At 53.7% G+C, this 22210-nt stretch overlaps 3 protein-coding genes and 1 non-coding gene across 8 annotated transcripts; 1 reads left to right on the forward strand and 3 right to left on the reverse strand.

Annotated features, from left to right (window-relative positions):
* Positions 1 to 4412: 4412 nt before the first annotated feature.
* Fam174c (family with sequence similarity 174 member C) lies at positions 4413 to 7630 on the reverse strand. 3 transcript variants are annotated; one of them, XM_071604640.1, is made up of 4 exons: positions 7545 to 7630; positions 6907 to 7061; positions 5562 to 5681; positions 4413 to 4802 (listed from the first exon to the last, which is right to left on the reverse strand). In XM_071604640.1, coding segments are annotated over exons 1-4 (351 nt in total). In that variant the 5' UTR covers positions 7620 to 7630; the 3' UTR covers positions 4413 to 4801. The 3 variants fall into 3 exon arrangements, with proteins under 3 accessions (XP_071460741.1, XP_027808584.1, XP_071460744.1); XM_027952783.2 differs by lacking the exon at positions 7545 to 7630 and having other exon boundaries at positions 6907 to 7305; XM_071604643.1 differs by lacking the exons at positions 4413 to 4802; positions 7545 to 7630 and adding an exon at positions 6427 to 6488 and having other exon boundaries at positions 5593 to 5681; positions 6907 to 7323.
* On the reverse strand, positions 7405 to 12163 carry Cirbp (cold inducible RNA binding protein). Of its 2 annotated transcripts, none has more exons than XM_027952782.2 (7): positions 12059 to 12163; positions 10925 to 11033; positions 10741 to 10847; positions 10505 to 10643; positions 10336 to 10417; positions 9848 to 9918; positions 7405 to 7648 (listed from the first exon to the last, which is right to left on the reverse strand). In XM_027952782.2, the coding sequence occupies exons 2-7, from the start codon at positions 11025 to 11027 to the stop codon at positions 7644 to 7646; spliced, it is 507 nt and encodes a 168-aa protein (XP_027808583.1). In that variant the 5' UTR covers positions 11028 to 11033; positions 12059 to 12163; the 3' UTR covers positions 7405 to 7643. The 2 variants fall into 2 exon arrangements, with proteins under 2 accessions (XP_027808583.1, XP_027808582.1); XM_027952781.2 differs by lacking the exon at positions 7405 to 7648 and adding an exon at positions 8617 to 9489.
* Positions 9083 to 9154, forward strand: Trnaa-ugc (transfer RNA alanine (anticodon UGC)). The gene has a single exon. It is a non-coding gene; the product is annotated as a tRNA-Ala (tRNA).
* A 909-nt stretch (positions 12164 to 13072) lies between the features above and the next one.
* LOC139702722 (endogenous retrovirus group K member 113 Env polyprotein-like) lies at positions 13073 to 21143 on the reverse strand. 2 transcript variants are annotated; one of them, XM_071604650.1, is made up of 2 exons: positions 20801 to 21143; positions 13073 to 15332 (listed from the first exon to the last, which is right to left on the reverse strand). In XM_071604650.1, exon 2 carries the CDS (start codon positions 15285 to 15287, stop codon positions 13404 to 13406), a length of 1884 nt encoding a protein of 627 aa, XP_071460751.1. In that variant the 5' UTR covers positions 15288 to 15332; positions 20801 to 21143; the 3' UTR covers positions 13073 to 13403. The 2 variants fall into 2 exon arrangements, with proteins under 2 accessions (XP_071460751.1, XP_071460746.1); XM_071604645.1 differs by lacking the exon at positions 20801 to 21143 and adding an exon at positions 19749 to 20794.
* Positions 21144 to 22210: the final 1067 nt, after the last annotated feature.

Raw genomic sequence — 22210 nt, forward strand, 5'->3', positions numbered from 1 at the left:
CCGAGCGGGCGGAGCGCGCGGCGCGCTTGGAGATCCCGCCGCCCCGCCTCCGCGCGCGCGACCTCGGCCGCCGAGAAGCCAGGCGGCGGCGGGGCGCGGCGGCGGGCGGCCCCGGGCGCGGACCCGGCCGCGCGCGGACTCGCAGCCCGTCAGGGAGGGGCCGACTCCGGGCCTTTGTCCCGCCTGAGCGCCGGCCGGGCCGCGGGCGCCCCCTCCCGCCGCGCCGGGCTGCGCGGGGCTGGGCTGGGCTGGGCTGGGGGCTCCAGCCCCCGCCGCGCCCCGCCCTGGCCAGACCGCGAAACGGCCCGCGTCGTTTTGCTGGATCCATAGGGTCCCGCTGCAATGACCCCAACTCTGCGGGGGGGTTTCCGGGGCCAACGTTGCCGCCGACGGGGGCGGGGACGGGGACACAGGGCTCTAGCCCCTCCGTGCACTGCAGCAGGCCCTCTGCAGAGCCCCACCCCGAGCCACGGAAGAGGTGCGAGGCGCGCCCTCACCAGGGGTTCAAACATCAACTGGTCATAAAAGTCCTGAATCAGACCCGGACAACTCTGAGCGCTTTGGAGTCCAGTGGACTGAAGTCCGCAGCGTCCTCTGCTGCCTTTCCCAGGGCCTCAAGCTTCCTCTCTCTGAACCTGGAGCCTGTTCCTTCTCTGGCGTGTACAACACATCCAGTAGATACCTAAGGATGTTAGGAACACAGTAGGTGGTCAAGATCCTGGGCTCTGAGCAGCTCGGGATGCTATCCAGAAGCTGAGAATGAGATCCAGGCCAACAGCAAATAAGTCAACACACAGCAGGACAGGGAGGGAGGTCCTGGTAGAGGGCACAGCTTGTGCAAAAGCCCCAGGGTCCAGCCTGTTCAGGGACCTCAGAGGGACCTCTCCCTTTCCTGGAGAAACCAGGGGTCTGTCATCTGCTTCTGCTCTCATTCCTACCACAGCCTTTCTGGCCAAACTCTTGAGCTTATGGAGGGGACGCTGTCACCAGGTGCAGCTAGAATGGGCCAGTGGCCTCCAGCAGGTTCTACCTCTTCAGGTTTGCTTCACTTCAGGTTTGTAGACACTGCAGGGCTGGGGGCTCCACGCTGGGAGCCATCTGGACCCTGGAAGGCCCCAGTGTGAGGGACTATCCAGACTCTTCAAGGGACTCTGAGATCTGGAGAGCAGGGAACTGACCTGGACCCAGCAGCGTGGAGATGGCACATGGACCCGCAACCACAAGCCTGTGGTGTGTGTAGGGTTTTGTCACATGGCCCCAGAGCTCCTTCCTTGCCCCCTTCCCGCAGGCCACACAGCCCACCCTTGGTCCCGACCTGGAAGTCTCTCTTTCCCTTGGCTTCCTGTCCAAGCCCTGGGTGGGGGCTGTTTTGTCCCACCTGCAAGGACAAGGCTCTCCTTCTCTGGAGAGCTCAGCCAGTCAGTTCTGGGTGTTCTGGGCTTGAGATCCTGTCCCCTGACCCAACCACAGATGATCCAATTTGAAGGCCCCAGGTTGGCCCAGGTGGCTGGATAGGGGAAGATAGGGACCCCGCCACAGGTGGTGGCTGAGGCAGGTCTGGGGTCACCTGAAAGGGCCTTCACTGAGAGTGTGGGGTTATAACCACCCTGACCCCCAGAAAGGTGTCCTGGGGGCCTGGCATGGTCTGGCTCGCTGGGGAGCAGAGAGGTGGCCTTTCCCAGAGAGGGTGTCTTGAGTGGAGGTGTGGCTGGAACACAGGAAGGACACAGAGGGCCCAGGGGCATTCTGCTGGCAAAGGTGGGCATTCCCAAAGCCCCCCTGCCAAGACAGGAGCCGCCCTGCTGGGGAGGCGGTGGACAGGCAGTCTGGTCTGTCAGACCCAGCAGGCCTTGACCTGCATGGGGAGAACCACAAGGGCACAGAGGAGAGGACCCTGGGCAAAGGCCTGGGTCTGCTCATTTGCATGCAGGGGCCACCAAGGCGGGAGCCGCCACCGCCGAGCGGATTTGAGCAGAAGCTCACTCTCCTCTGTTCTTGTCTCTCTCAAGGTCAGAGCCCAAGCAGGGACAGGAACAAAGGCGGCGCGTCCCCCATTCAACCTCCCTGTGCCCGCCAGGCACTCCTGAGAACTGGCCGGGAGGAGAGGGAGGGATCCAAGCCTGCCCCCTTAAGGCTGTTCCAGGGGACCCTGCCCTGCCAGGGGAACCCCAAAGTCCTCTTCCCTCCTGGGCAGGGGCTGCCTCAGCCTGGAGAATCAGCTAGCCAGTGGTCAGCCAGGTTAAGGGGCCACTCTGGACTTTTCCCTTGGAGTCAAGGGTCAGGGGTCAGGCTCACTTTATGGACAAGGGTCCGTGTCAGGAGTTATCCAGGGTTAGGGGCCAGCCACCAGCCCAGACCCAGTACAGGGACTTTGATGGGGGCCCACCCCCATCCACCTGGGTGTGAATTCTTGGGCCCAGGTGTTTGCTGGACACTGGGGGAAGGTCTTCCTATCCAGACCCAGCCTGGGCCCCTGGCTCACCCACAGGGCCAGGCTGCAGGGCATGGGACCCAGACCAGCAGCCCTCAGCCATCCAAGGCCACAAGCCTGGATAAGTCTCATCACAGAATCAAGTGGACCAGACCCACCGTCAGCTCCAGCTGGGGCAGTTTCAGAAGCCCCAGCCCTGCCAGGCAGCACTAGCAAGTCCAGCAGGGCACCTGTGGAAGGGGCACTTTTGTGGACAGCGTCTGTACCCAGCCCAGTGTACCCACTGGGGGTCAGGGAGTCTAGATGTGTCCCTTCCTCCTGCCGATTAAAATGCCACTTGTGTCCAGTCAGGCCCCGAATCTCAGTGTGGATCCTAAGGTTCCAGCAATCCCCACTGTCAGCCATGGAGGGGGGAGGGGACTTCAACTGCCACCCTACCTCTGGTACTTCCCACCCTCCTCATCCTCCCCGCTTCACCCCCTCCACACCACTCTCCCATGGTGACACCCACCCTCCAGTGGGACGACTGTGTCCAGAACTTCCTGGGTGTCATGCAGGAGTATGCAGTTATACATGGGGCTGAGGCCCAGAGATTTGTGTAATCGTAACAGCAACAGAGGCGTTTCTCAGAGGAGCAGCGACCATGCCAGAGACCTCAGGTCTGGCTCAGGGCTTAGCATCCACACAGCCACACTTTGTGAAGGTAGGGGCCGTGACCCCTGCACACATAACTGAGTCCCAGGCTCCCTTTCCACAGCCTGCCTTGCACCTACATGTGCAAGTGTTTGCACACTCGAAGTGCAGCAGTGCTGGGAGCCCCTCTGCTCCCCTCAGGCTGAGGGGTCCAGGCCCTTCTGCTGGCACTGCAGGCCCCTCTCCTGGCTGTTAGCCGTGGATGACTCTCAGCTAATAGTGCATTAACCTTGGCGGGGGCTGCCAATTACTTCACACTAATGCTGGGGGTGGCGGCTGATGGGCTGACAGGCACAGGGACAGACGGGCGGTGCTCACCCTCCACCCAGCAGGGGAGGCAGCAGGCGGGGGAAGGGGTGGTGTTCCCGGCTCTGGATGAGCTGGGTCTCTCCTGACCTCATTAGAGTAATTAATGTGCTTTTTGAAGCTTGAGAAATGGCTCAGAGCTCTGGGAGAGGGGTGCAGATCACAGGGTGGGGGGCCAGGACAGACTTCATGCCTGTTAAAAATGTGTCCCACGGGGTCTGATGCAGAGACAAGAGCTGATCACAGTGAAGGGAACAGTTGCAGAGACACAAGGGCACGGGGCTCTGTGCCAGACCCACACAGACATGAAGCAGTAGCCAGGGCTTGCCCAAGACTCCCAACTGTGTCAGCTACTCCCTGGTGCTCTGGCCTCCCTTGCTGCCTCCCAACCTTCCCTGAAGGAGCCCACCCAAGGAACCAGAACAAACTGGTGGTGCAGTCAGGGAGAGCATCCTGGGGGCGGTGGCTGAGCAGAGAAGGACCAGGCAGGCAAGCAGATGGGAAGGGCAGGGGATGCTCCTCTGTGCTGCAGTGGTGCACATGAGGAGGGGGCTCAGGAAGAGGTGTGAGAAACAGCCCCACAGGACCTGCTTCCCCAAGACAGCTCTGCTCCTGGAAAGCCAGGGGACAGCCAGTTAGCACAAGGCTGCCACCTGGTGGCAATCCCACGTCACATGGTGAAAAGGACTTCAGCCAGTGGGGCAGGTTCATCTCTAAGGAGACCTGGACTCTGCCTGTCCTTAGCTGGGGATGGGAATACAGGGGCATGATGAGGAGTGGCACATGGGCCTCAGGCGGCTCAGCCACCACACCAGGACTCCTCTGGAACTCCCCCAAGGTGCTAGAAGACTGAGATGCATGGCTCTTAAACCCCAGGCTATAGGTGGCATAGCCAAGGGAATCCTGGAGCAGAGATCCCCATCCTTCACCCACCACACCTGGGCACCGAGGCCTGGAGTCAAGGCAGGGTGGACGCCAGACATATTAGCCAATGCCTCATTTATTGTCCCCAGCTCAGCACAAACATGCTCTGAGACCAACCCCTCAGTCCATCTGCCCATCAGGCCTCAGTACAGGGCTGCCACATCTCCACGCAGGAAGGGTATAGGGTGTGGTACAAGTCAAGCTGGGGGACCTCAAGAGTCCCCAGTGGTGGTTGGGGGCCCTCAGGTTTCAACATACTTCCTTTTGCCAGGCTAAGGCAGCATCTGGGGAGGTAAGGCCCTGTTGTCCAGGTTGGGATCAAGCAGGCTTTGGACAGGCTGCGCAGGCTCCGACCAGAGTGCTGGGTGGCACCAAAGCCCGAGGACAGAGCTGGGCTGTCTCTCGCCCTTCCCCTGTGGCCCATGAGAACGCCTGCCCCCTTCAGCATCTGGAAGGCGAGAGAAGAGAGGGAGGTGAGGTGTGCTGTGCTCAAAGGGGGGCAGCCCACCAGGTGCACCCTCCCCAAACGCCCCCTTGCTGGAAGGGGTTCCTCCAAGAGGGGGTGGTAGAAGACACTGCAGAGGGGCTGCCAGGCTTAAGTCTGCCTCCCTTCTGGGGATCTGAAAACAGAATCATGCTCCACGTTGCTTTGCCCGTTGGTCTCCTAATCCTCCATGTCTGTCCAGTTCCAGCAGGAGGGGTCCCTGTAGCAGCCATGCTAATACCTGCTGAGGCCCCACCCTCCCCCATGCAAGCAGTACTCCCTTCTGGCTCCCCGGCTTTTGCCCCCACGATCCCTCTGCCTGGATCTCCAAGACTGGTCCTGTCAAATGCTGCCCATGAGCCTGCCACAACCCTCCACCTTGAATGCTGACCTTATTAATCAATGTGGGGCCCATGGTCAGTGTGGCAGTCTCCCCACCTCTCTTTATTTGTTTACTTTTGCCATGCTGGAAACGGGAGCCTGGTGTATGCTACCACCCGGCCACATCCCCAACCCTCTTTCCCATCTTAAAGAGAAGGAAATGGAAACCTGGAGAGAAAGCGAGGTTGCCCAAGGGGGTGGTGGCCTGAGCATCAATGTCCCAGTGACTGGTTCAATGGCCCCATGGGTTGCCTGCACCCCCCAGTCCTGCTATTTCTCTCAAGTCTCCAGCTCAGCTTGGCCTTAACTGGGTTCCCTGGAGGTAAAGGGGGACTTCCCTACCATCTCAGGTTCCTTGTCTCAAAGACCGTCTCCTCATCACCACTGTCCAGTGAGGCCATCTCGGTAGGGTCCTCGGTGTTGGCCAGGAGCCCATACCTTCTCCGTTGTGGTTTCTTCAACCTGCACATGGTCCAGACACACTCAGTGGCTGTCTCTGCTCTCTCCGTCTGGCCCCTGGCCCTCACTTTTGTGCCCGTTCCCACCCCCAGAGTCCTGCTGCATCCAGCCCAATCATGTCTGCTACCTTCACATTGTAAAAGCCATGAGGATTATTACTAAATGCTTTCGTACAGCTGGATGTGGTAGCACACGCTTGTCATCCCAACTGAGGTAGGAGAATTCCAAGTTCCAGCCTAGCTGAGCAACTGGACACTGTCTCAAAACTTAAAAAAGGGTTGGGGGTAGCTCTCTTGTAAAGTACACCTGCATTCAATCCTCCCTCAGGGGAAAAAAAAAAACTGTCACTGCAGCAACAGCAAGTGAACACATTCCTCAGCTCACCCCCACCTCCCCTGTGCCAAGACCACAAGAAAATGATGATGTTCCGGCTCCCAGTTTACTGACAGAGAGTCCCGGAGCAGAGTTAAGAGTCCACCAGTCCCTAAAGGGAGGACTGTGGGCCCAAGCCCCTGCCTGCCTGCCGGTGGCCATACCAGAGAAACGGAGAGACAGATATAGTGAATGGGCATACGCAACAGAGTCAGGAGGTGAAGGCTCTCCACCAAGAACTACAAGACTGTGCTTGGATGATGACCAGAAGGGACATCACCACCGATGTGATGAGGGTCCTTCCAGAGATCAGCTCCAGAGTGCCCCAGAGGCACAACAGAGACGAGGGCCACGGGGAAGGACAGGCGCTTCTCACCTTTCTAGGGGAAGTCAATCAGGAGAACCCAGAATGAAGGGGCAGGCTCCAACGCACAAGTCCTACACAGGGGTGGGGAGAGCAAGAGGACCCAAAGGGCCGCAGAGGGCTTGACCAGACTCCGACCAAGAAGGTCAGAGGCCAGTTGTAGCAGGCGAACGCCAGGCAGCGGGTCCCTGGGGACCTGGAGAGTCTCTATGCAGTGCTAAGAGCAGTACCGGAAAATAGGACAGGACACTCGTGGCTGCCATAAGCATGAGAACAGAGAAGCAATCTCTTGGTGTCCTCCAGGGAAGGAGAGACCGGCCATGCCATCCGCCTAAAAAGCAGCACCACCCCACACAACCCCTCGCTAGTGAAAACTACCAAAACCCGCTACTTGCCCTGGGGGAGCCACGTGGCAGCACGGCCCCGCCCCCACACGTGACATGTGCCAATTGGCTGAGGAAGGGCAGCGGCAACAACTTCCGCCTGACGAACCTGAATGCCCGGATGAGGAAGTAGAGCGCCGCCAGGCCACAGAGGCCCGTGAGCACGTAGAAGGAGCGCAGCAGCGCCGAGCCCTGCGCGCCCGGAACCCACGCATGCGTTCTGTTGTGTGGCTCGTCCGGCTGGCTCCCGTTCGTCGTGGCGGGCTGCGGCGAGGGCGAGGGCGCGGGCTGAGACGGCGCAGCGTCCTCAGCCCAGCAAAGCAGCGCCGGCAGCAGCAGCAACAGCGCCGGCGGCACGCGCGGCCCCATGGCCCGGCGGAAGCGGTGCCCCGCCTCTGCTTAAGGCTGCCACTCAGACGCGCGTGGGCGGTGCCGGCCTATAGCCGGCGGGGGGCGGGGCACCCGATCGGAAGTCCCCTTCAGACGGCCACGTTACCCACAGTGCCCCGCGCCGGCCAGCCCACGTCCCCGCCCCGCCCCGCCCCGCCCCGCCCCGCCCCCGGCCTCCCGCCGCTCCCGCGCCGCACCCCGAAGCAGACACGCGCTCTCTGGGTGACACACGCCCTTTATTCAGACCGCGCGCCCCGCCGGCCGCCCGGCTCTTGCTCCTGCACCGACCATGGCCCGCGGCGAAGCTCCGTCCCGCGAGACCCGCGGGCAGCCCCCGGCCGGCTCTGGGGCACTTACGGCGACGAGCCGGGAGGCAGGCGGCTGGTCTCGCTGTCCTTCAGTGTGGCCCTCCTGGCGGCGACCCGAGGTCATCGCTGCTGTCCATGCGGGCCGCCTTCACCCTGCCAAAGCAAAGGAGCGTTACAGCCGCTTCCCTGGGCAGGGCTGCTGCCCCTCCCGGCCGCCCTGCAACCTCGGCCGCGGGCCCCTACCGGGCCGGCCTTTGCCTCTCCAGACAGCGCCGAGCCGCTCAGAGTCCGGCGCGGGCTCGGGGGTCTAGGGCGGCAGCAGACACGAGCGCGCTGCGTGCGGAGTCTGGACAGGCTGCCGGCTGTCCGCACGGCAGGGCGCTCCGGGGCCTGGCCCGCCCGAGGCCCCGGCTGGCCGCAGAGGGCAGGGGCCGACGACCAGGCCTGACTTTAGTTCTAGCTTGACTTGAAAATAAAAAAGGAAAACCAAAAGCAGTCCACGGAACCGTCCCCGGTGGTGCGGGACTCGAGCTCTAGGAGGGAGGCGGACCGCGGACGCGTTACCTCAGTACAGGCTAGTGCACTGCGCGCTAGCCCAGGGAGCCGCTGGTCTCGGAGGTTCTGTGGGCGCACAACGTCTGTCCTCCGAGGGCTGCAGCTTCATAGGCTAGCAGAGAACGCTCAGAACTCGTGAGGCAGGCAGAGCTAGCTAACCAGCCCAGTCTGTGGTCACCAGGCCACTGCGCTGTCCCTCTCTGCCCTGCTGCTAGGCTAAGGCCGTCCGGTCAGGTGTCCAAGCGCTGGCTGTCCCTGCTAAGGTGCCCGCCCCATCGAGCCCTCCGGCGGCTGCCATCACCAGAGGCACCAGGGCGCTCTGCGGGCTGAGCTGCTCCTCCCGTCACCCACCTGGCTCTCCTAACGGGAGGTGGCTTTCAGCTGTCCACAAGGCCCGACTGGGTCATTTTACCCTGCCTTCCTCCTCTAGCTCCCTTCAGGCCTCAGCTAGGGCCCGCAGACCTATGCGCGCTGTGCTCCAGCTGCGCTGTGCTTGCTCAGGTCTGACTGCGAGAGCCGCAGCACAGCGTGTGTTGTGCAATGAAAGGGAAATTGTCAGAGCAAGGTTCGTTTCACACGGTCTTTTAATCGGCTTCGTAAAGCCAAAGAAAACTGCGTACAAGAATTCCTTAGCCACTGCAAATACAACATCGATGGAGTATGCATACGTCTTCCAGTAAAAAAGGACAATATAAATAAACATCTTCAAGAACCTCTGCAGGGACATCTGCACCTCTACTGTGGGGCGCACACAGCACAGATGAGCGTGCAGGCGGGGCTCCAGGGCAGCCTGTGCAGCCGCGCGGGGCAGTGTCCTATCACGCTACACTCAGAAATGTTACACAGAGTTGGAAAAGCCTCAGCTTGCTCAGCTTCCGACAGAGAGCGGAGTCAGAGTCCACGTGATCTCAGAGAAGTGATGGGGCACCCAACTCCGCCGGGTGACCCCACTAAAAAGAAACAAAAAAAGCAACACAACCAAAAAAATCCAAAACCAAAAAAACCAGTAACCAACAACCCACACAACAGGGCTGGGGTGTGGCTCAGTGGTAGAGCACTTGCCTTGCATGCATGAGGCTCTGGGTTCCAACCCCAGCACTGCAAAAACAAAAACCACACAACCCCTGCAAGTGTTTTTTAAAAACCCATGGCTCATGGTAAAAAATAAAATCTGAAGTGCTTTTCAAAACGTTTTTAAAACCTTTAAAAACGGACAGCGCTTCCTTAAAAAAGAAAAGTCTAGTAATGAGGCCATCTTGGGGGTCAGAAGCAGTCAGGCTGGGTTGACAAGATCAGAACTGAAATGACTACAAAAGTGGGCATACAAGGAGGTGTGTTCACTACACATTAACGATTCAGCGAAGCTCCCAAAATCTTTAAATACACAGCCATTGGAAGGACGATCTTGAGCAGGAAGGATTTTTACTCGTTGTGTGTAGCTGAGGACAAGAAGCAGGCACAGTGTAAAGGCACTGAAGCACGCAGCAAGATGCAGCATCCACTCCCATCCAGACCGGAGGGCCTCGGGAGCAACCACCCCCCACAGCCAGGGGAGGGAGGCCGCAGCGGCACACATGCACCTATGCTGGACTGCACGGCGGCTCCCTCACACTCCCTTTCCTTTGGTCACTGACTGGTTTTTGTGTTCTACAGTAGAAACAGCTGAAAGGACAGACTTGTTCCTTACGGGCAAGCAGAGTGACAAGGTCTGAGCATGGAGCCTAAGTTGGAGGGCGCCAGGGTTTACTGAGCTCCCACCACAGTCACAGAGTGTGGTACCCTTGGAGCAAGACTTACCGTAACTGTCATAGCTGTCTCTGTAGGAACCGCCTGAGCTCCGGTCACCGTAGCCACCACCCTGACTCCGACTGTGGGGAAGAGATACATGGGTGCTAAAGGACACCTTGACTACTTAAGCTCAAGCCTATACCGATAGAGCTCCAGCTCCCAAACCAGCTGCCCATGTTAGGAGAAGCAGAGCAAACTTGGTTATTGTCAAAAATTGCCATCTCAGGGCTGTTAGCGCTTGCCTTGCTCTGGGTTCCATCACTAGCATAAGAAAAATGAAAAACAAAACAAAAACAAAAACCCCCTGCTACCAGCCATACTCCCTGGGCCTCCCACTTCCATGATCTGAGCACTCCTTCCACTCCTGCTTCTGCCACTTCCTCACCTCTCCTGTCTACCAGCCTGCCAGCTTATGCCATGCCATGTGGGGAGCATCCTCCCCAGGACCAACCCTCAACAGCTTCCCTTAAGCCCAGCCAGGCTCTGCACCTCCTCACCTGCTGTAGTAGTCTCTGGAGCCTCCGTAGCCCCCACTCCGGGACTCAAACCTGCCACCCCCATAGCCTCGGTCCCCTCCCCCTGTAGAAGACAAACAGAACCAAAAAGAGGATTAGCACCGCCCACACCAGCCGCACTCCACCGTGCCCCGCAAACTGCCGCACTCACCTCTGGAGAACCCACGGCCCCGGCCCCGGCCCCCACGGAAGAAGCCCCGGCCTCCAGTAGAGCCACCTCGGTACCCTCGGGATCGATTGTCGGATGACTTGCCAGCCTGGTCAACTCGGATCTGCCGCCCGTCCACAGACTGGAGAGCAGAGGGTAGCGCAGTCAACCCCTGTGCCTGGCATCTTAGGAAACAGAACTCCCACTCGGCCCGTGGACCCGCAGAGGCCAGCCCTCACCTTCCCATTCATGGCCATCATGGCGTCCTTGGCATCATCGATGTTCTCAAAGGTGACAAAACCAAAGCCTCGCGATCGCTGGGTCTCCCTGTCTTTCACCACCACCACTGGGCAGGAGAGAAGGCCTGGTCAGAGCCCAGCAGGCCACAGCGGGGCCCCGCAGCCGCCGCTCAGGCCCGCTTACCTTCTGAGATCTGTCCGTACTTGGAGAAGACCTGCTCCAGCGACTGCTCGTTGGTGTCAAAACTGAGCCCGCCCACGAAAAGTTTGCCTTCGTCGGACGCCATGGCGGCCTGCGGCACACACCACCAACCTTTCAGGCGCCTCGCTCACGGCTCCCTTTCCTCTCGCGCCCCGCCGACCCGCCCTCCGGGGAGCTCCCCGACCCCCTCGGCTCGGCGGCCCCACACCCGGCCGCGGCCCGCCGCCTCGGGGCCAGCTCCACCCACCGGGCGCGCCGCGGGCGGGGCCTCCCGCCCACCGAGCGGGGCTGGGCTGCGCTGGGCCGCGCCCCGCGCCGCGGGCAGGGGGCGAATTCCCACCCTGGCCACTGCCTGTCTACCGACTGAGGGGCCGGACTGGAAGGTGCTTTCGATCACTGTACGACGCCCCGAGGGTGCCGTCATGGAGGCCGCCCCGTTCTGGGGCGGAGTCTCGGCTGTGACGAGAATCCTGGCTTTTAGGGGACGCGGCTACTTAGAGGGGCGGGGCATGTCGACTTGGACAAAGCATTTATTGGCTGGGGACGACCACTGCCCAAAGGTCCAGAAGCGAGGAGCGGGACTCATAGGCCGCGCAAGGGGCTGTCGCCTCACACACACACTGAGCGCGCCCGGCCTGGCCTGGCGAGGGCGTCCTTTTAAATGTGCTACCACATGGGGACGGGAAAATAGAGGCTCGTGGAGCGGGAGCCACGGGGTGCGCGCCGCCCCGGCCCCACAGCCCGGGACGGGCCTCCACGCGCCCCGTGGCCCCGCCCCCTACTCAGCCCCGGCGCATGCGCCACGCGCACGCCCTGCGCCATTCCATCCGGGCACTCGGCACTCCCGCCATTTCGCTGGCGCAGCCTGGAGCTCGCGGCCGCCATTTTGAGCAGGGCCCGCCAAGCCGGGGGCCCGGGTCTCAGGGGAAACGCCCTCAGGCCAACGCAGGACCCGGTCTCCCGCTGCCCCTCGCCGCCGGAGGGACGGACTCCACCCCGGGCCCGCCCCGGCACCGCCCCCTCCCAGGGGCGTGCCGCCGCGGCCCCGCTTCGCCTGGGCGTCTCAGGCCGCCCACCGCCCGGGCCCCTCGGAGTCGGTGCCGCCAGGGCCCTCACCGCTGAGTCGGGCAGGTCCCTGACGCGAGCGGGAAGACGGCACACCACACCGACCCGAGCCTCCTAACGCGCGAGTGAGGGGGGGGCGCCCCGTGCCCGGTCTGATATATGCTGCCGCCGGGCCCCGCCCCCCCTAACCCGCCCCTTAAACCTCGTAAGCCAATCCGAGGCTTCTGAAACTGCGGCCGCGCCTCATATTCATGAGTTGGGGCGGAGCAAACTCGGGCCCCGCCCCTCCCCCAGCACTGGCGCCGGGCGTGCTGATTGGCCGGAATGTTCCCAGTCCGCAGTCTCCCGCCCCAGTGCGCGGGGGCGTGGTCGGGGCAGTGGGGCAGGGCTGACCCACTTCCGTGTGCCGGTACCCTGGCCTGCGGCGAGGAACAAAGGGTCTCCTGCCTCATGGCACCCACCCCCTCGTATCGCTCCAATCCCAACATATCGACTTCATCCAGATGCCTATACCTATCCGAGCCCTGGACTTCAGACACCCCAACTTCCTCTGAATCCTGACATCAACCCTTATCTACTTGCCAATATAGCTGATAACCCCCGACTCCCAGAACTCCAAGGCTCCTGAATGAACCATTTCATGCAATCAAACGCAACACCCAACCAAACCCCAACACCGACAGTCCCATTTATGTGAGCCCCAATATTCCCCACAACTCCACTTCTTCCTCCATCCCAACACTTTGGGACACCCCAGTTCAGTGTGCCCACAAATCCAACCACTTCCGCCCCTAACTCTAAGCTATTCCCTGACCTCACTCTCTCCATCCCTGGCAGATACTTCACAGGCATCCCAACACTCACCTGGCCTGGAATTTGTCCATCCCAGGTCTATGTGCCAAACCGACACCCCATGTTCAAGTGGCTCCACCATGCAGTCCCCAATATACCCAAATCCAGCTCTGCCTTTTCTACCACGCGGCCTGCGCAATGGTTTCATTAATGAGGTTCTAGGCATAAAGTTAGTTAGAAGAGATCGAAATAAAACACACAGACACAGTTACCTTATTTCTATTGCTAGGTCCGAGACGGCTCCCCTCTCTGGCTCCGACCTCTAACCGCCCAGCAGGGCAGCAAGGATTACTCAGGGCTAGCAGGAGAGAGAGAGAGTGAACACGCCAGGGAGTAGCCTTTTATTGGGGAACAAGAAATTCAGGGGATAATTCCATCCAATGAAGGTTGAGGGGGGACTGCACTCCAAGGTCAGGGTCAGTGATTGGGCCCCTGGGGTCAGTGGTCAGTCACACCCCCACACGGACGGGTTCTCTCATCAGGAAAGGGCCGGGAAAATTCCGACACAGCCAGAAGCCTCAGACCCTTAACGGGAGTCGCCCAGTCACGTGTCAGGATGGCTTCCCACATATTCCCCCTTTCTATTCTTAAAAATGAGGCGGCGGTTCACTCTTTGGAGTTTCTGTATTCTTGTTCCGAAGACTCGCCATCCTATAATTATAACACAAAAGAGAATTAACAGCAAAGAGAATAATCCAATAATGTACCAGGCCGAGTGTTTAAGAATATTTCCAGGGTTGAATCCATTTAACTCCTTCAATATTTGGTTTGCCAGAGAAGAAGGATCTGAAAAATCAGCTTTATTATTTTGAATGTCTTGGATATGGTGATGAAGTTCCAGAATATCCAAGCTATTATTACTATTTTGCCAAATACCTAATAAATGGTTTTTAACCTTCTCCCAATCCCAGAGAGAAGCATTGTACTTGGCAGCTGTAACACAAACATACTTATAATTGGCATGGCATTTAAGCCTTTCCTTAAATTTTAAGGCTGAAAGTTCATTACCTATGTCTATAACAGTCGCCTCTAAGGCGTTTAATTTAGTCTCAATCCTTTCATCAATATTTACTTGATTACGCAGAGCCTTGGAAGTATTTTGAGCTAAATTATTAAGAAATTTGGCATGCTGAATATTTTGAGACAATGTCAGAGACGCAGAGACAGTTGAGGCAATAAAGGAGACTAGCGCCAAAACACCAACAATTATAACTCCAATAGCACGTTTTGGTCTTGTTAACTGGGCATGAATTTGCTGTAAGACTTGTAAACCAGTATCAGCATACCATGGCTCTGAAATATTAGCAGGTAATAAAACAAAAGAGGGCTGATGAAGTATCAGCACTCCTTTTCCTCCATTATATCTAGTAATACAATTGGTTAGGTTACATTTATTACAAGTAACAATATATCTGTCATCTATCCATTTAACTTTTACATTTCCAATAATTAAAACATAAGGAGATTGGACACAGGCTCGTAAGCCATAGCATGATCCCTCTTTACAGTTCTTGCCAACAAATTTTGGTAAAGGTTTGTCTGTAAAATGTAAGAATTCTGAGGCAGCAATTAAACGCCAAACATCTTTCTGAACACCTCCTTTACTATAAGTCAAAATATTACTAACAAATCCTGCAGGTGTCATCGCAGAATTTCTTCGTAATTGTCTTTTATCAATTTTTGGAGACCAGTCTAAAATATACCCACTATCTTTAGACACCTTATGTTGTACAGGAAAGGTATTTACACAATCCATCCATCTAGGAAAGGTGCCAATCTCAATTGTAGAACTATTTGGACAGTGGGGCATCCGTGGAGGTTTTGCAGAAATGACTGGCTTGTTATGGGAAAGTCCCATCTTAATTACTGATCTAGTATAAGGTCTTAAGTCCCCATAAAAAGAATTATTTGTCAGTCTATGTCTACCAATCGCTGTCTTTTCTTCGAATGATACCTTTAGACAGCCGGCATGTTTATCATGTGACCAACACAAAGGTAATTGGGCACTGTAGCCAGAATAATTAAATCTAGTCACATGATTGGGAGTAATATGGGTATCTGTAAATCCTCCCATCATGAATGAGTCATTAGTAAATACTGGAATAGATTCTCCAGTCCACACAGCTGGGTGTACCAGGGGTGGATCTGGGAAATATGTCCAGTAAGTGTCTACTTGATCCCCCTTTACCTGACAGCCCAACAGGGCAATTACTGTTGCTACCATCATCACTGGGGTCCTGTTCTCTCCTAGGTGTCGAAGTATTCGGGAAGCCTGGGTTGTTAGCTTCTTCAAGTCTTCCCATGAAATCAGCTTTTCGGCTGGGTCAATCTGGTCTTTCTTCATCCTTTTCCGATATCTCCTCCTTCTGGATAGGGCCTCCTCCTGGTCAATCCTCAGTCGCTTGAATCTGGGTTCTATCTCTTCCATGTCTGATAGCACGTTCAGGTACCCAAATAGGACGAAATGCACCTTCTGGGAAAATACAAGCATGACCTCTACCCCACATTATCACTGGGTCTGGGCCCTTCCACTGACCAGTCTGTAAATCTTTCCACAAAATTCTGCCTAAAGGGCCTGTTACTGAGGGAGACATTTGTCTCTCAGCAGCAGTGTGACCTTCTGCGTCACAGTTTAAAAAATTTAAAACAAACAAGGCATGATTAAGGCTATTTTGGGGAGTCATAAACCTATTCCCCCCCTTTAATTTTTGTAATTGAAGCTTAATAGATAAATGAGCTCGTTCCACAATGGCTTGGCCTTGAGGGTTATAAGGAATTCCTGTTTTATGATTAATTTTAAACTCTTGGCAAAATTGTTGAAAAGAAGAGCTTACATAAGCTGGAGCATTATCTGTTTTAATCTGCATAGGGCACCCTAAAACAGAAAAAGCTGCTAGGCAATGAGAAATTACATGTTGAGTATTTTCCTTAGTACGTGCTGTGGCAAAAATAAATCTAGAATAAGTGTCCACTATGACATGTACATAACATTGCTTACCAAATTGAGGAATATGAGTTACATCCATTTGCCATATTTGATTTGGTTTTAATCCACGGGGATTTACCCCTGATGGCAGAGATGGAGTGTGAATAACACACTTAGGGCATTGGCTTACAATCTGACGAGCTTGTTCTCTAGTAATATTAAATTTTTTACGTAAGCTAGAAGCATTTTGATGATGTAAGGAATGGGAAGCTAGTGCACAGTCATATGAAGACATCTGTTGACAAAAAGCTACTAATTTATCAATCTTGTCATTACCAGAAACTAAGGGTCCTGGAAGATTAGTATGAGCCCGTATGTGCCCTATGAAACATGGGTACTTTCGCATTAGCACTGTCTTTTGTAAATTATGAAATAACTCAAATAACTCTTGTGATGAAGTATACCCAATAACTGAAGTTTCAATATTTTTAGTAACTCTGACTGCATATAAGCTGTCAGAATAAACATTAATAGGCTCATTTGAAAAGTAATTTAAGGCACAAATCAGAGCTTGAAGCTCTGCTCTTTGGGCAGAAGTATAAGAAGTTTGTATTACCTCTGTGTGAACACGACTATAAAAACCTGCTTTACCTGAGTTAGAACCATCCGTGAACACTGATAAAGCTTCATCTATAGGATGTGCACGTACAATCTTTGGAAAAATAAGTGACGTTAATGATGCAAATTGTATAATCTTATCACGAGGATAATGGCTATCTATCTGGCCAGGAAAATCAGCAAAAGCTATCTGCCATGAGCTAGAAGTTTGAAAAAGCCAATTAGTCTGTTGAATAGAAAATGGAATAATTATGATATCAGGCTCAGATCCAATTTATTGTAAAATCCTAGTTCTACCTTTAATTACTAATTGAGCTATAGAATCATGAAAAGGAATTAATGTCTTTTGAGGAGAGTGGGATAAATAAATCCACTCAATAACTCCTAATCTTTGCCATATGGCTCCTGTTGGGGTATGTTCAGTTGGAAATATTAATAAATACACTATTTCTTTAGGATCAACTCTAGTAAGCTGTGCATTTTTAATTGCATGTTCAACTCTCCTTAAAGCCATTCTAGCCTCTAAGGTTAGCTGACGTGGAGAGGTTGGAGAGGGATTTCCTTGTAATATCTGAAATAAGGGACTTAAATTAGAAGTAGTTAGTTTTAAAGATGGCCTCAGCCAATTTATATCTCCTAAAAGCTTTTGAAAATCATTAAGGGTATGTAACTCCCTTACTCTTATCTGAAGATTTTGAGGACGGATTGTACGTCCTTGAATTATCTGACCTAGATATTGAAAAGGAGGCACCTTTTGAATTTTTTGAGGGGCTATGCATAAACCCATTGCTGTAAGTGAAGTCTCTAACTGAATAAAAATTTCTGAAAGTACCTCTGGATTAGCATGAGCCAATAATATATCATCCATAAAATGAATAATATACGCATCAGGAAAGCTATTTCTTATGGGATCTATCGCCTGATCTACATATTTTTGGCACAGGGTAGGACTATTACGCATTCCCTGGGGGAGTACTTTCCAGCAATATCTTTTAACAGGTTCCTTAAAATTAATTGCTGGGACAGTGAAGGCAAATCTCTCACAATCTCCAGGATGTAACCTTATAGAGAAAAAACAGTCTTTTAAATCTATTACCATCAAGCTATAGTCTAAAGGGATGGCTGTGGGGGAGGGAAGTCCTGGCTGTAATGATCCCATAGGTCGAATTGCATGATTTATCGCCCTTAAGTCCTGTAGCAATCTCCAATTACCTGACCTTTTTTTAATAATAAAAATAGGTGTGTTCCAAGGACTAAGCGTTGGTTCAATATGACCAGCCTGAAGTTGTTCCTCAACTAACCTATGAATTATTTTAAGCTTTTCCCCTGAGATGGGCCACTGAGAAATCCATATAGGCTCCTCTGTGAGCCAGGTGATTTTTTCGGCTGTCTTAGGGATCGGGGAAGTACTCAGGGCCCCTAGTAAAAATTTTGGCTTGGAGCATTTACTAATCTTTGTCGTGGACACTGGTCTGTAAGCAGATACTCTTCCTGAAGGGTCTCCTTATCATCTCCAGGAAAATACCTCTGATTAACTCCCTCAACTGACCTTATCGAGTTTGGAGTAACTAATAATAATCCCATCTTGGCTAAAATATCTCTTCCCCATAGGTTAGCTGGTAAGGACCCTAACACATAAGGCTTAAATACTCCACTGTTCCCATCGGAATCTTCCCAACGGAGATAGTTGGCACTTTGAGCAGGCTGTGAAACCTGTCCTATTCCCTCTAGGTTAGCTGGTGCTACATGTAAAGGCCAGCTCCTAGGCCAGAACCTACTAGAAAAAACAGATATATCAGCTCCTGTGTCTACTATTCCGAGGAACTTTTTATTATTAATTTTAAGCTCTAATAAGGGGCGTTCTTGTCTTACTAGCTGCGACCAGTATACTCTGTCCGGTGGTCTAGAAACTGAATCTACTGGTGCGTGCCTCCCTGAGTCACAAGGCAATAAAATCAATTGGGCAAATGTATCCTTTGGAGTAAGCCTTAGGGCATAGTTGGACTTTACAGTAACATTTAACTGTCCTTTAAAATTTGAATCTATCACACCGGGTATCACCTCAATGGCTCCCTTTAAGTTATTGCGTCCCAAAATTAAACCTATAGTATTATCTGGAAGCGGCCCGAAAATTCCAGTAGGGATTTGTTTTGGCCCTGTCTCAGGATTTAATTCAACTGTCCTTGAAGGTCCTAAGAAAACTGTCTGCGATCTATGTTCCGATAAAAATCGCGGGCTGTCCTGGTCGGCGCCAGTGACGTCACACTGTGCGACCTCTCCTCGAATTCCCCGTATTGTTGCTCGGCCCGGGGAGGGGCCGACCGGAAGTTTTTTGTCCTCCCGCTAGGAGGAAATGATGGCGAGAAGGCGGGCTGATCCGCGCCATCTTGACTCGCCACGTGGGGTTGAGTCCTGCAATATCTATTATCGCCAGTAGATGGAGCCCTGAACTTAGAATTGCGCATGCGACAATCCCGCGCAAAATGATTATTTCTCCCGCAAATGTAACATTTTCCGCGGGGTTTTCGTACTAAATCCTGTGGTTTCAAAGTTTCTTTTATTGCTGCAGCTAGGGCCACTGTTTGTAAATGAGTAGAGTCTATGTCAGAACATAAGCGAATAAACTCAGAAACTGTCCCTTTTTTACGGTGCGGTCTAAGAATATCCTGACAGTATTTATTTGCGTTTTCGAATGCCAATTGCCTAACAATGAACTCACTCGCTCCCGAGTCCCCGATTGACCTGTTTGCAGCCTGGTACAACCGGGCTACGAAATCTGAGTATGGTTCACTCGCACCTTGCCTGATTTTGGTAAGAACTAAATTGGACTGGTCCTTGGAGACAATCTGCCTCCAGGCACGTTTGGCACAATCAGTTATTTGATTGTACACTACAAAATCATAATTTAACTGTCTTTCTAGGTCAGTAAATTCACCTGTCCCTAGAAACATTTCTACTGGCGTTTCTATATCCTGTCTTTTGTTCTTTTCTGCCTGTTCAGTACAGAAATCAGTCCAGTAAGTCCTCCAAAGTAAGAAATCTCCCCCGCTCAGACAAGATCTGGCTAAAGAAATCCAATCGCTAGGAGGAAGGGGTTGTGAGCAAATATTTTCTATCAGGCTCTGTACAAAAGGCGAATTGGGACCATACGTCTCACATGCACTTTTTAGTTCCTTAATGGTTTTAAATGGGATTACAGCATGAACTCTAACTCTCTGATCTTGTTCATTAACTTGCTCAAAAACTGGAAAAAGTTGAAAACCGCTAGTATCCTCCCCATCTTCCTGTGCTTTCTTAATACCTCGCTGGAACGGGGTAAGAAAAGTCATTGTTAACCCAGCGCACCTGTTAAATTTTGTCCTTTTAGCAGGTACCGGCCGAATTCGAATAGTCTGGACAGGCGGTGTTAAACGCAGCCTGTTAAGATTCCTCTGTAAGTCCTGAATTTCCATGTCTGATTCTTCTCCCTCAGATTGCAAGTCATGGTCAGACTCTGTACTATCGTCATTTTGAATTTGGGTTTCTAAACCACGTGGCGGAGAAGAACTCTGAGCCCCTCTAGGAATCTCTTCCGGATTTTCCTCTGTAGGAAGATCCTCTACCTCTTCCTGAGGGCTTTCTAAGATCTCGGAGGTTTGTCCTCTATGATATTCGTCCCTAGAATCTCCCTGCGGGCTAGTATAGTCCTGTGAGTTTAAAGTCACATTCCTAACCTTGGGTTTGGCTTTTAGCGTTGTCTTTGTTTTTAAACGGCCTAAGGGAAAAGGAATTAACTTAGCCTCAGGCGAATTTTCCATTTGAATAGACTTAATAGCCCTTTGCAAGCCTTTTAACAGGTCTTCAGGGGGCCACGAACTTTGACCCATATATTCAAAAAGACAAATTTCTAGAGCTGTCCAAGTTTTCTGAATACTTTCTATGCCTCCAGGTAGTTCATTAGAAAAATAAACCTTTTGTAACTTTCTTCCTAATTTCTCCCAAGTAGATAAATTTGGAGACTCTTGTTCACAAAACCAAGGACAATATTCACCTACAATCTTTAAGAATTGTAATAACTGAGCTTTCTTTATCTGTTTTCCTTTCTGATTAATTATACTGTCTAAAATAGTCAGATACATTTCCTTATCCGTAGAAGTTGAATTTCCCATTTTAATTAATTTAACGTCTCTTTCCTTCAATAGCTCCAGGTACTTTTGTGACCCAAATTGTCACCTCTTCCTTTATCTTTATCTTTATCCTTATCTTTATAGCGCGCTCCCACTCAATCTAACTAATCTAGAATGCCCCCCTCGTGGGCGCCAATTCTACCACGCGGCCTGCGCAATGGTTTCATTAATGAGGTTCTAGGCATAAAGTTAGTTAGAAGAGATCGAAATAAAACACACAGACACAGTTACCTTATTTCTATTGCTAGGTCCGAGACGGCTCCCCTCTCTGGCTCCGACCTCTAACCGCCCAGCAGGGCAGCAAGGATTACTCAGGGCTAGCAGGAGAGAGAGAGAGTGAACACGCCAGGGAGTAGCCTTTTATTGGGGAACAAGAAATTCAGGGGATAATTCCATCCAATGAAGGTTGAGGGGGGACTGCACTCCAAGGTCAGGGTCAGTGATTGGGCCCCTGGGGTCAGTGGTCAGTCACACCCCCACACGGACGGGTTCTCTCATCAGGAAAGGGCCGGGAAAATTCCGACACAGCCAGAAGCCTCAGACCCTTAACGGGAGTCGCCCAGTCACGTGTCAGGATGGCTTCCCACAGCCTTTGGCTTCCCCGCTGCTACCAGGCATCCCAGTCACAGCCATCCCGTGGGTCTCCACAACCACAACCTACTGACTACCCACCCGGAGGTCAGGGCCCTCTATGCTCTGCCACCCGTGTCTTGTTCTTTAGAAGGCATCTCTTCTCTGGTCCTTAGATGTCCCAAGAGCACCTCTGTGATGAGTTTGCAAAGGCCTTTGCCCCTAAGGCTGCTCCTGGGGTGGGGGACCTTTTATGGCCTGCTTAGCTCATGCTGCTCCCAGGCCACCTAGTCGAAGAAGAAGATTGTAAATCCTTCTCTGTCTGCCCAGACCAGTGATCCACACTACAGCTCCTCCCCCAGAAAGTCTCGGACTCTGCAGGAAAGTTGAGGGTCATTGAAGAAGTGGCCCCGTTTTCCTGAAAAATCCCAGCTCCACCCCAGGCCTCGGACTCAAGCAGGTCGAAATGACCCAGCTATCTCCAGTGACAAGGTCGCCAGTACCCTCAAAGAGCTCAAGGACCCCTTCCCAGGCCGGCAGTTGCATGACTCATGGCCACCCCCTCTGCACCTTGCCTCCCCGTCAGCAGCAACCTGCTGCTGCGTCAGCCACTCACGCAGAACTGTTATTATAAGGAGCAGAGAGACATCAGCATCCAGCTCCCCTGGCTGTGTGGAGGGGGCCACCCACACCCTCAGGAGCCTAGACCACTGGCACACCCCGCCCCGGAGCAATTCAGGCCCGCCCTTTCCAATCTGAATCCTAGGCCCGGAAATTCTTGTGCCATAGTTTCTCAGGGATGGGAAGCGTCTCTGTAGTCACAATTCCGGGGTCATTCTGGGCCCCCACATTGCCTCTAGTTCTGAGTCCCTGCTTCCTCCTGGTTTTGTGTGGAGCCCTGTGTTCATTCACTCATTCTGCCAGCACCTAGTTATTCAGCTTACTACCAGCAATTCCTGTGTGCCGGTCCCCGAGAGTACCCACGGCCGTCCGGGGTCCCCAGCAAGGTGTGGACGTGAAACTGCGGAAGCCTGTCCTCTGCGTTTCTGCCCCTCCACAGGGTGCTCGAGT

Source organism: Marmota flaviventris, chromosome 1, assembly GCF_047511675.1.
Source record: "Marmota flaviventris isolate mMarFla1 chromosome 1, mMarFla1.hap1, whole genome shotgun sequence".
Lineage (NCBI taxonomy): Eukaryota > Metazoa > Chordata > Mammalia > Rodentia > Sciuridae > Marmota > Marmota flaviventris.